We start from the raw sequence: 14000 nt of genomic DNA on the forward strand, positions 1-14000 counted from the left end.
ATGGGAATAAGTGTAAGAAAATAATTGTTTATCAGCTGCATATACATTCAGAGTCAGGAATGAAAGTGATGCCAAATAACCACAGACAGTCCACATGGGCGGTTTAGGTTGTGACACCTTAGCTTTCTGACGGTTCGGTGTTACATGAACTTTGTTTCATGTGCAAAATTATTAAAAATATTGTATAAACTACCTTCAAGCTATGTGTAAGGTGTATATGACACACAAATGGATTTTGAGTTTAGACTTGGGTCCCACCCCCAAGATATCTCATTATCTATATGCAAATATTTCAAAATTTGAAAAATTCAAAATCTGAAAAATTTCTGGTCCCAGGCATTTTGGATAAGGGATACTCAACCTGTATTATTAGGTAATTACAAACAGATAATTAATTACACATTTTAGATGATTTAAAATTTTAAATAATTCATCAAGGTTACTTCTAAAGATGTAAAAAAAATAAGGCTTCAATTTGTATCTTATGAAAACCTTTCCACTTCCTTCTCTTAATAATTCGCAATGACAAATTTTCTCCATGAGAAAAGGGAAAACTACAACTAACTCATGAAAGCCCATAATTCTTTCAATTAGCTTTGTGAAGAATAAAAAATTTCAACTAAACAATTCAGTCTTACCATCCAGCTGCTTATGATCTGCTTCTTGTCCAGTGGCTGATCCAGTAATTACGACACCATCAGCAAGGAAGAATCCAGCAGCCTGGGCTGTTTCCACAACACTTACATCTCCAGTTATGGAATGAGCACTGAAATAGAAAAAAATCTATTTTCAAAATAAAAGGGAAAAAGTTCACAAGCAATGGAAACATATATATATATATATATATATATATGTATATTTATTTTTTTATTTATTATACTTTGTCGCTGTCTCCCACGTTTGCGAGGTAGCGCAAGGAAACAGACGAAAGAAATGGCCCAACCCCCCCCATACACATGTATATACATACGTCCACACACGCAAATATACATACCTACACAGCTTTCCATGGTTTACCCCAGACGCTTCACATGCCCTGCTTCAATCCACTGACAGCACGTCAACCCCGGTATACCACATCGCTCCAATTCACTCTATTCCTTGCCCTCCCTTCACCCTCCTGCATGTTCAGGCCCCAATCACACAAAATCTTTTTCACTCCATCTTTCCACCTCCAATTTGGTCTCCCTCTTCTCCTTGTTCCCTCCACCTCCGACACATATATCCTCTTGGTCAATCTTTCCTCACTCATCCTCTCCATGTGCCCAAACCACTTCAAAACACCCTCTTCTGCTCTCTCAACCACGCTCTTTTTATTTCCACACATCTCTCTTACCCTTACGTTACTCACTCGATCAAACCACCTCACACCACACATTGTCCTCAAACATCTCATTTCCAGCACATCCATCCTCCTGCGCACAACTCTATCCATAGCCCACGCCTCGCAACCATACAACATTGTCGGAACCATTATTCCTTCAAACATACCCATTTTTGCTTTCCGAGATAATGTTCTCGACTTCCACACATTCTTCAAGGCCCCCAGGATTTTCGCCCCCTCCCCCACCCTATGATCCACTTCCGCTTCCATGGTTCCATCCGCTGCCAGATGCACTCCCAGATATCTAAAACACTTCACTTCCTCCAGTTTTTCTCCATTCAAACTCACCTCCCAATTGACTTGACCCTCAACCCTACTGTACCTAATAACCTTGCTCTTATTCACATTTACTCTTAACTTTCTTCTTCCACACACTTTTCCAAACTCAGTCACCAGCTTCTGCAGTTTCTCACATGAATCAGCCACCAGCGCTGTATCATCAGCGAACAACAACTGACTCACTTCCCAAGCTCTCTCATCCCCAACAGACTTCATACTTGCCCCTCTTTCCAGAACTCTTGCATTTACCTCCCTAACAACCCCATCCATAAACAAATTAAACAACCATGGAGACATCACACACCCCTGCCGCAAACCTACATTCACTGAGAACCAATCACTTTCCTCTCTTCCTACACGTACACATGCCTTACATCCTCGATAAAAACTTTTCACTGCTTCTAACAACTTTCCTCCCACACCATATATTCTTAATACCTTCCACAGAGCATCTCTATCAACTCTATCATATGCCTTCTCCAGATCCATAAATGCTACATACAAATCCATTTGCTTTTCTAAGTATTTCTCACATACATTCTTCAAAGCAAACACCTGATCCACGCATCCTCTACCACTTCTGAAACCACACTGCTCTTCCCCAATCTGATGCTCTGTACATGCCTTCACCCTCTCAATCAATACCCTCCCATATAATTTACCAGGAATACTCAACAAACTTATACCTCTGTAATTTGAGCACTCACTCTTATCCCCTTTGCCTTTGTACAATGGCACTATGCACGCATTCCGCCAATCCTCAGGCACCTCACCATGAGTCATACATACATTAAATAACCTTACCAACCAGTCAACAATACAGTCACCCCCTTTTTTAATAAATTCCACAGCAATACCATCCAAACCTGCTGCCTTGCCGGCTTTCATCTTCCGCAAAGCTTTCACTACCTCTTCTCTGTTTACCAAATCATTTTCCCTAACCCTCTCACTTTGCACACCACCTCGACCAAAACACCCTATATCTGCCACTCTATCATCAAACACATTCAACAAACCTTCAAAATACTCACTCCATCTCCTTCTCACATCACCACTACTTGTTATCACCTCCCCACTTGCGCCCTTCATCGAAGTTCCCATTTGCTCCCTTGTCTTACGCACTTTATTTACCTCCTTCCAGAACATCTTTTTATTCTCCCTAAAATTTAATGATACTCTCTCACCCCAACTCTCATTTGCCCTTTTTTTCACCTCTTGCACCTTTCTCTTGACCTCCTGTCTCTTTCTTTTATACATCTCCCACTCAATTGCATTTTTTCCCTGCAAAAATCGTCCAAATGCCTCTCTCTTCTCTTTCACTAATACTCTTACTTCTTCATCCCACCACTCACTACCCTTTCTAATCAACCCACCTCCCACTCTTCTCATGCCACAAGCATCTTTTGCGCAATCCATCACTGATTCCCTAAATACATCCCATTCCTCCCCCACTCCCCTTACTTCCATTGTTCTCACCTTTTTCCATTCTGTACTCAGTCTCTCCTGGTACTTCCTCACACAGGTCTTCTTCTTAAGCTCACTTACTCTCACCACCCTCTTCACCCCAACATTCACTCTTCTTTTTTGAAAACCCACACAAATCTTCACCTTAGCCTCCACAAGATAATGATCAGACATCCCTCCAGTTGCACCTCTCAGCACATTAACATCCAAAAGTCTCTCTTTCGCACGCCTATCAATTAACACGTAATCCAATAACGCTCTCTGGCCATCTCTCCTACTTACATAAGTATACTTATGTATATCTCGCTTTTTAAACCAGGTATTCCCAATCATCAGTCCTTTTTCAGCACATAAATCTACAAGCTCTTCACCATTTCCATTTACAACACTGAACACCCCATGTATACCAATTATTCCCTCAACTGCCACATTACTCACCTTTGCATTCAAATCACCCATCACTATGACCCGGTCTCGTGCATCAAAACCACTAACACACTCAATCAGCTGCTGCCAAAACACTTGCCTCTCTTGATCTTTCTTCTCATGCCCAGGTGCATATGCACCAATAATCACCCACCTCTCTCCATCAACTTTCAGTTTTACCCATATTAATCGAGAATTTACTTTCTTACACTCTATCACATACTCCCACAACTCCTGTTTCAGGAGTATTGCTACTCCTTCCCTTGCTCTTGTCCTCTCACTAACCCCTGACTTTACTCCCCAGACATTCCCAAACCACTCTTCCCCTTTACCCTTGAGCTTCGTTTCACTCAGAGCCAAAACATCCAGGTTCCTTTCCTCAAACATACTACCTATCTCTCCTTTTTTCACATCTTGGTTACATCCACACACATTTAGGCACCCCACTCTGAGCCTTCGAGGAGGATGAGCACTCCCCGCGTGACTCCTTCTTCTGTTTCCCATTTTAGAAAGTTAATACAAGGAGGGGAGGATTTCTGGCCCCCCGCTCCCGTCCCCTCTAGTCGCTTTCTACGACACGCGAGGAATACGTGGGAAGTATTCTTTCACCCCTATCCCCAGGGATAATATACATATATATATACATATACACATACACACACATACACATACATACGCACATATACACACACACACACATACATATATATACATATGAGAAATGTAAGAAACAATTTAGAAAACTGAAACTTCTAGCTTGAAATGAATGAAAAAAAAAGAGTGTCACATAATGGTTCAACCTCTGGCTATGGAAAAAAGGAAATGTATAATTTATTTACACAATATATATATATATATATATATATATATATATATATATATATATATATATATATATATATATATATATTTTTTTTTTTTCATACTATTTGCCATTTCCCGCGTTAGCGAGGTAGCATTAAGAACAGAGAACTGGGCCTTAGAGAGAATATCCTCACCTGACCCACTTCTCTGTTCCTTCTTTTGGAAAATTAAAAAAAACAAGAAAGGGGAGGATTTCCAGCCACCCGCTCCCTCCCCTTTTAGTCGCCTTCTACGACACGCAGGGAATATGTGGGAAGTATTCTTTCTCCCCTATCCCCAGGGATATATATATATATATATATATATATATATATATATATATATATATATATATCTGGATGGGGAAGAGTACAGAATACTCTCCAAGACGCGTACAAGACACCAGGAATAGTCAAGTTACCAACGATTTCAAATTTCGCGAACTCATCCGAAGTGTAAGTCTCCCAAGTACTTGGAGATGACCGAGATAATGTTCGAGAAGATATGAGAGAGAGAGAGAGAGAGAGAGAGAGAGAGAGAGAGAGAGAGAGAGAGAGAGAGAGAGAGAGAGAGAGAGAGAAACCCTCGACGAGATGTCGCCTAGGGCTCCTCGCGCGTGTGCAATCTCGCCTGCTTCACAACACCGTCACTTCTATCAGGAGAAGCAGATGGTGGCTTACATGACAGCGTCACCAATGTTACTCTTGACGCAGCCGCTGGTGGAGCAGAGCTGGATCCAAGCACCCTCGCAGCCCTGCAGGGAGCAGAGGGCGTAGGTCTCCTCCCGGTTGAGCGGGGAAGTGATGCCGTCGAAGTAGCGCGAGGACAGGTCTAGCATCCACTCCGGGGCGGTGTCGTCCCGCCGTAGTTCCTCCAGCTTGAGCCACGAGTCCAGGTGCTGGCTGCGGCTTCCTGGGTTCCTGAAGTCTTCGAAGTAGCAGCAGGTGCCGCTGCCACCGTCGTCGTGGTAGGAGCCGTGGGAGTTCTTGCCCACGTACACCACAGGGTGGGTGCCCCCGTGCACCTGATAGTTGCCCCGGGTGCGTGTGTAGCGTCCGCTGTGCTGGAAGAACATGACCTCCGCTAGCCGCTCGTTGGTGCTGTCGACGTCACGCACCTCTCCCTCATGTCTTTCCACGACATATATATATAAATATATATATATATATATATATATATATATATATATATATATATATATATATATATATATATATATATATTTTTTTTTTATACTTTGTCGCTGTCTCCCACGTTTGTGAGGTAGCGCAAGGAAACAGACGAAAGAAATGGCCCAACCCCCCCCATACACATGTATATACATACGTCCACACACGCAAATATACATACCTACACAGCTTTCCATGGTTTACCCCAGACGCTTCACATGCCTTGATTCAATCCACTGACAGCATGTCAGCCCCGGTATACCACATCGCTCCAATTCACTCTATTCCTTGCCCTCCTTTCACCCTCCTGCATGTTCAGGCCCCGATCACACAAAATCTTTTTCACTCCATCTTTCCACCTCCAATTTGGTCTCCCTCTTCTCCTTGTTCCCTCCACCTCCGACACATATATCCTCTTGGTCAATCTTTCCTCACTCATCCTCTCCATGTGCCCAAATCACTTCAAAACACCCTCTTCTGCTCTCTCAACCACTCTCTTTTTATTTCCACACATCTCTCTTACCCTTACGTTACTCACTCGATCAAACCACCTCACACCACACATTGTCCTCAAACATCTCATTTCCAGCACATCCATCCTCCTGCGCACAACTCTATCCATAGCCCACGCCTCGCAACCATACAACATTGTTGGAACCACTATTCCTTCAAACATACCCATTTTTGCTTTCCGAGATAATGTTCTCGACTTCCACACATTCTTCAAGGCCCCCAGAATTTTCGCCCCCTCCCCCACCCTATGATCCACTTCCGCTTCCATGGTTCCATCCGCTGCCAGATCCACTCCCAGATATCTAAAACACTTCACTTCCTCCAGTTTTTCTCCATTCAAACTCACCTCCCAATTGACTTGACCCTCAACCCTACTGTACCTAATAACCTTGCTCTTATTCACATTTACTCTTAACTTTCTTCTTCCACACACTTTACCAAACTCAGTCACCAGCTTCTGCAGTTTCTCACATGAATCAGCCACCAGCGCTGTGTCATCAGCAAACAACAACTGACTCACTTCCCAAGCTCTCTCATCCCCAACAGACTTCATACTTGCCCCTCTTTCCAAAACTCTTGCATTTACCTCCCTAACAACCCCATCCATAAACAAATTAAACAACCATGGAGACATCACACACCCCTGCCGCAAACCTACATTCACTGAGAACCAATCACTTTCCTCTCTTCCTACACGTACACATGCCTTACATCCTCGATAAAAACTTTTCACTGCTTCTAACAACTTTCCTCCCACACCATATATTCTTAATACCTTCCACAGAGCATCTCTATCAACTCTATCATATGCCTTCTCCAGATCCATAAATGCTACATACAAATCCATTTGCTTTTCTAAGTATTTCTCACATACATTCTTCAAAGCAAACACCTGATCCACACATCCTCTACCACTTCTGAAACCACACTGCTCTTCCCCAATCTGATGCTCTGTACATGCCTTCACCCTCTCAATCAATACCCTCCCATATAATTTACCAGGAATACTCAACAAACTTATACCTCTGTAATTTGAGCACTCACTCTTATCCCCTTTGCCTTTGTACAATGGCACTATGCACGCATTCCGCCAATCCTCAGGCACCTCACCATGAGTCATACATACATTAAATAACCTTACCAACCAGTCAACAATACAGTCACCCCCTTTTTTAATAAATTCCACTGCAATACCATCCAAACCTGCTGCCTTGCCGGCTTTCATCTTCCGCAAAGCTTTCACTACCTCTTCTCTGTTTACCAAATCATTTTCCCTAGCCCTCTCACTTTGCACACCACCTCGACCAAAAGACCCTATATCTGCCACTCTATCATCAAACACATTCAACAAACCTTCGAAATACTCACTCCATCTCCTTCTCACATCACCACTACTTGTTATCACCTCCCCATTTGCGCCCTTCACTGAAGTTCCCATTTGCTCCCTTGTCTTACGCACTTTATTTACCTCCTTCCAGAACATCTTTTTATTCTCCCTAAAATTTAATGATACTCTCTCACCCCAACTCTCATTTGCCCTTTTTTTCACCTCTTGCACCTTTCTCTTGACCTCCTGTCTCTTTCTTTTATACATCTCCCACTCAACTGCATTTTTTCCCTGCAAAAATCGTCCAAATGCCTCTCTCTTCTCTTTCACTAATACTCTTACTTCTTCATCCCACCACTCACTACCCTTTCTAATCAACCCACCTCCCACTCTTCTCATGCCACAAGCATCTTTTGCGCAATCCATCACCGATTCCCTAAATACATCCCATTCCTCCCCCACTCCCCTTACTTCCATTGTTCTCACCTTTTTCCATTCTGTACTCAGTCTCTCCTGGTACTTCCTCACACAGGTCTCCTTCTCAAGCTCACTTACTCTCACCACCCTCTTCACCCCAACATTCACTCTTCTTTTCTGAAAACCCATACAAATCTTCACCTTAGCCTCCACAAGATAATGATCAGACACCCCTCCAGTTGCACCTCTCAGCACATTAACATCCAAAAGTCTCTCTTTCGCACGCCTGTCAATTAACATGTAATCCAATAACGCTCTCTGGCCATCTCTCCTACTTACATAAGTATACTTATGTATATCTCGCTTTTTAAACCAGGTATTCCCAATCACCAGTCCTTTTTCAGCACATAAATCTACAAGCTCTTCACCATTTCCATTTACAACACTGAACACCCCATGTATACCAATTATTCCCTCAACTGCCACATTACTCACCTTTGCATTCAAATCACCCATCACTATAACCCGGTCTCGCGCATCAAAACCACTAACACACTCATTCAGCTGCTCCCAAAACACTTGCCTCTCTTGATCTTTCTTCTCATGCCCAGGTGCATAAGCACCAATAATCACCCACCTCTCTCCATCAACTTTCAGTTTTACCCATATTAATCGAGAATTTACTTTCTTACACTCTATCACATACTCCCACAACTCATGTTTCAGGAGTATTGCTACTCCTTCCCTTGCTCTTGTCCTCTCACTAACCCCTGACTTTACTCCCCAGACATTCCCAAACCACTCTTCCCCTTTACCCTTGAGCTTCGTTTCACTCAGAGCCAAAACATCCAGGTTCCTTTCCTCAAACATATTACCTATCTCTCCTTTTTTCACATCTTGGTTACATCCACACACATTTAGGCATCCCGCTCTGAGCCTTCAAGGAGGATGAGCACTCCCCGCGTGACTCCTTCTTCTGTTTCCCATTTTAGAAAGTTAATACAAGGAGGGGAGGATTTCTGGCCCCCCGCTCCCGTCCCCTCTAGTCGCTTTCTACGACACGCGAGGAATACGTGGGAAGTATTCTTTCACCCCTATCCCCAGGGATATTTATACCTAAATAAATAACTGAAAACAATGTAAACCAAAAAAAGAACTTAAAACCATGCAGAAATAGAGATACAAAATACACCTAGGTGTGAGGCAGGACAAGCAAAATTTATATTCCACCCATTCGCAAGAGAATTTAACAAAATCTAAGAGCCCACAATACACATACACACTACCAGCAATATACAGTAAGCTTCTGCGAGACTCTGAAAGAAAAGCAAAGCACATTGTGCCAGTAATTCAACTTACCATAAGGCCTATCCCGCACTGTGGCAGAGACAGGCATATTTACACAAAACACATGGGGAAAATAAGCAGTGTTTCCAGGCCACTGTTGCCTTTGTCCACATTCAGCAAATTTATTTGGCTTTCCATTTCTTACATACCAAATATTGTAAGTAAAACAGAGATAAATATATATATACATAAATATACATATATACATATATATATATATATATATATATATATATATATATATATATATATATATATCTATTTTTTTTTTTTTTGGCTTTGTCGCTGTCTCCCGCGTTTGCAAGGTAGCGCAAGGAAACAGACGAAAGAAATGGCCCAACCCACCCCCATACACATGTATATACATACGTCCACACACGCAAATATACATACCTACACAGCTTTCCATGGTTTACCCCAGACGCTTCACATGCCCCGATTCAATCCACTGACAGCACGTCAACCCCGGTATACCACATCGATCCAATTCACTCTATTCCTTGCCCGCCTTTCACCCTCCTGCATGTTCAGGCCCCAATCACTCAAAATCTTTTTCACTCCATCTTTCCACCTCCAATTTGGTCTCCCACTTCTCCTCGTTCCCTCCACCTCCGACACGTATATCCTCTTGGTCAATCTTTCCTCACTCATTCTCTCCATGTGCCTAAACCATTTCAAAACACCCTCTTCTGCTCTCTCAACCATGCTCTTTTTATTTCCACATATCTCTTTTACCCTTACATTACTTACTCGATCAAACCACCTCACACCACATATTGTCCTCAAACATCTCATTTCCAGCACATCCACCCTCCTGCGCACAACTCTATCCATAGCCCACGCCTCGCAACCATTCAACATTGTTGGAACCACTATTCCTTCAAACATACCCATTTTTGCTTTCGGAAATAATGTTCTCGACTTCCATATATACATATATATATCATGGTTACATGAAGTTTAAAGCTAAGTGTAACGGTAACACTAAGTGGCAATGCAGTCACCCAAACCATCCTTCCAGCGGCATACATAGGCTTAACTTCTCATTCTTTCTCCACACATTTTGCTTTTGGGGGAAGGAAGTAAATGGTGTACAAAGACACTTGTGAGGATATAATAATCAGATGATCTATCTGGGTAAAGGCCCCTTATTCAACAAATGGATCTACACAACAACAACAGAATAAACCTGAGCTAATAAACCTGAGCTTTCACACAGGACATACGTAAAAGAAGCACAGCTCTGGGGATGGAAACTTACAAAAGGAAAGAAAACTCAAACAACTTATGAGATTCTCATAATCACTATTTATAAAATTTGATGAAATGAAGGTGGTGGTGCAAACTCCTCATCTTACCTGAACAGCACAGTAATGATGACTACACAAATATGGTAACAATTTTGAAATAACTGAAACAGTTGAATACTTTTGTTCCAATGCAGAAGCATCAAATACAATAGCTTCAATTAATTTTCTGAGATGTCTGAAAGTACTATACACATATCAAAGAACTTAAAGCCTGAATAGAAAGGACACAAAATCAACTGAGGACTGGTGACTGTATTGCTAGGCAGAGATCAAATTAAAAGAAATGCATTTAAAAAGGAATGACCAACAAGATTCGCAGGTGTTATAAAAGTAGTGGGATTAGGCCAAGTAAATGATGGTGAGTAAGAGAAGGTATTGCTGAAAGGAAAGCAACTATGTGGAACACTAACCAAATTGCTGTTCAAGACGGAAAGTAATGTGTCATTCTAACGTTTGAGGATACTGAAATGTGGTGCGTTAACAGCATCATGGGTAATGTGTGTTAACATCATGGGCAATGTGATATGTCAATAGCACCATGGGTAATGTGGTGTGTTACCAGAACCATGGGTAATGTAATATGTTAACAGCACCATGGGTAATGTGGTGCATTAGTAGCACCATGGGCAATATGATGTGTTGACAGTACCATGGGCAATGTGATGTGTTAACAGCCCCATTGGCGATGTGATGAGTCAACAGCACCATGAGTAATGTGGTGTGATACCAGCATCATGGGTAATGTGGTGTGTAAACAGCACCATGGGTAATGTGGTGTGTAAACAGCACCATGGGTAATGTCATACCTTTATAGGGAATGAAAGCTTTTCTTTATGACCCAACTAATGGGTAGGGACCACTTAAAAAAGGGATAAAAAGAAAACAAGAACAAAAGATATATCATGATAAGGGAAGGCCTTTTGAGAAACAGGGTAAATGACGAAGTGTTTGTGAAGAATCATAGTGGTAGGGGAGCTCACTGAGCACCAGGAGTTGTAATGGAACTGGACCCCTGTCAGGAGATTTAGAAGTGTAAAGCTGACAAGGCAGGGAGCTCTGAGGGAAGTAATCACATAGGAGTGGGGTGAGGATACTATGAGTGATACACAGCATGATACAGGACAAATGAGTTCTCAGCAAGTAGTGAGTCAGGAACCAGATAAAACACTTGGAGATCAAAGAGAGGGAAGCATCAGTTTTTCAAGCCAAACAGAGTCTGACATATGTAGAGAGACCTGGAACAAGTTCATCCTTTTCAGTTCCTTTGAGAAGGCCAGCAAATATCAAAACAAGGTTTGGAAGCCATAAATAACCTGTCAGATTAGATTTGTAGAATATGACAATATATTAAGGGGTCTAAAATTGTAAGTAACACACTAGAAATGAAACAGAACAAATTATCTTACTGTACTTATATATAATTTCAAGGATGTGTATTTTCTATTTGTAGTATTTAAACTATTCTGTATTTCTGTAATACAGCAAGGAGTTAGTAAATTACTTGATAATGAACAAGGTACAAATGCCAGTAAACATATTATTTTATATATATCCTATCAGTTTCAAATTAAAGGGTGGAATGGAAGTCATAATTTTATGGGAAATGAATGATTTCTTTATAGTCCAACTGGGTTCTGTTAATAAAGCAAAAAAGTATAACACCCACTGTAGATACCAGAAATTTTCCAAGGTAAAGCAATTATTTTTGAACTATTAAGTGTTTAAATGGCAATACCTTGACCAACACACTATGCTAAATATTACAGGTGATGTGGTGTGCCAACAGCACCATGGGTAATGTGGTGTATCAACAACACCATGAGTAAATTTCTGATAACAGTGTCTACTGGAGATGGTTTAGTAAGGGAAGCGGAAAACTAAATTGATGAATGCAAAGAGATACAATAGTGTTGGGATGCATTTCTGGAGGGGGTAAAATCTAGCTGAATTGCATGGAGGTGTGAGTGCCTGGAGGAAGAAACAGTAGTAAAAGTGGTTCATCCACCTATGGCAGCAGAGTTTTCAGTTTCCAGGATGAAAGTGCAAGAAAAATGAGGTTGAGCAATGAATACAATGAAGCAAAGACTGTTATAAGTATGTTGGACTGAAGGGAGATTAAATGATGGCATACTTTCAGGGCCAACTCTGATGAGGGTAAGGTTCATGATGCCTCAGTCCATATGGGAGCTGTAAGAAATTATCTGAGAGGTATATATGGGCTTTAACAATCTTCTGCAGGTGAAGCAAATTGTGGGTAAAGCAGGGTGAGGCATTTGTTGAGACAATTTTGGGTAAAGGATGACTAAGATTAAGCTGAGAAGGGGAGAGAGGGAGAAATTATTTGACACAGTATGGAAAGTGAGGGAGAAGAAAAGGAAGTGAGTTAAGCATTACAGGATCCTGGGAATTTCAGTTAAATGGTTCTATGTTCACATGTAATTATTTGAATTTGTCTAGAAATGATCAGAACACAAAGGAGACTGCACTGGGGCTTGATGGGTAGTGGAACAAAAAGACTTATTGACAGATGGTTTTCATGTGAGCCAGCCATTCTGGGATTTCTTAGGCAAGCTGGAAGTTGGATGCACGGTTAGTTGGGTTAAACTGACGGAATGACATAGGATAATGCAAGTCGTGTTGGTGGGAAAGAGATATGGTAAGTTACATTTGTGTGCTAAAAATCATAAATCTTCAAGAATATCATGGAACATACCAAAAATAAATCAGGCAAAGAAATGAGAGCCCATCCAGGAATCTTACTTGCTCCTGCCCCAAGAGTCCCTTTTATCTTTATGAAATTCCTATAGTGCTCAGGAAGCCAGACACCTCCACCAAGTGGGACCATAGATTATAGAGGTTATAGAGACTGCTCTGAATACTCTATTTTGCATTGTTTGTCGCTTTTTTATATTTGCTTTTAAGAGATTGGGAGGCCAAGCTGGTGTTTGTTGAAAATGCTACGGTATTCTTTTTCTTGCCCAAGTTTAGTACCAGTTAGTGATCTTCGGCATTTAATTTGTGCTACCATTTTGATGTTATCTGAACATACTTTGTTTGAAGGTAATGACTGTCCAATCTAGGTGACTGGAGGGTCAGGGCAGGATTCGTGTCAGTCTAGGGATGGAAGAGTGATCAAAGACTTCTATGGAGGTGCAGACATTCAGTTCTGGGTGGGTGTTGTATATCTGTTGTTGCTGCTGTTATGTCAGGGTGTAGTGATGTGACTGTGAGGTAACCTGCACATCAGATGACCTTCATATTGTGGTTTGCTGGAGGTATGGAAGTTACAAAGTGATTGAAAATGGATGGAGAAAGAAATGCTTCTTGAGGAAATCCACTAAAGAGGCTAAGGTTTTTAAAGGTGAAGCCATTGTGAATTTTTTGTCATTGTTGTGGAGGGTGGTGCCCAGTACGTTTTTTGTGAAAATGTGTCAGGGAACAATGTAAAATGCTTTGTTGATGTCTATTTCTACTATCATCGTGCGGTATGGTGGCAGTAACTGATTGAAGTCATCTAGGGT

The 14000-nt window shown here is 41.6% G+C and overlaps 1 protein-coding gene across 1 annotated transcript in view; it reads right to left on the bottom strand.

Annotated features, from left to right (window-relative positions):
* Positions 1-615: 615 nt before the first annotated feature.
* LOC139750621 (uncharacterized protein F13E9.13, mitochondrial) overlaps positions 616-14000 on the bottom strand; it is a 92494-nt gene continuing 79109 nt past the window's right edge. The window contains exons 5-6 of the mRNA XM_071665296.1: positions 5077-5459; positions 616-766 (exon numbers count right to left, since the gene is read on the bottom strand). Coding sequence (XP_071521397.1) covers positions 616-766; positions 5077-5459 — 534 coding nt within the window. The remainder of the gene's footprint in view (positions 767-5076; positions 5460-14000) is intronic.

Source organism: Panulirus ornatus, chromosome 10 (assembly GCF_036320965.1).
Source record: "Panulirus ornatus isolate Po-2019 chromosome 10, ASM3632096v1, whole genome shotgun sequence".
In the NCBI taxonomy this organism is placed as follows: Eukaryota; Metazoa; Arthropoda; class Malacostraca; order Decapoda; family Palinuridae; genus Panulirus; species Panulirus ornatus.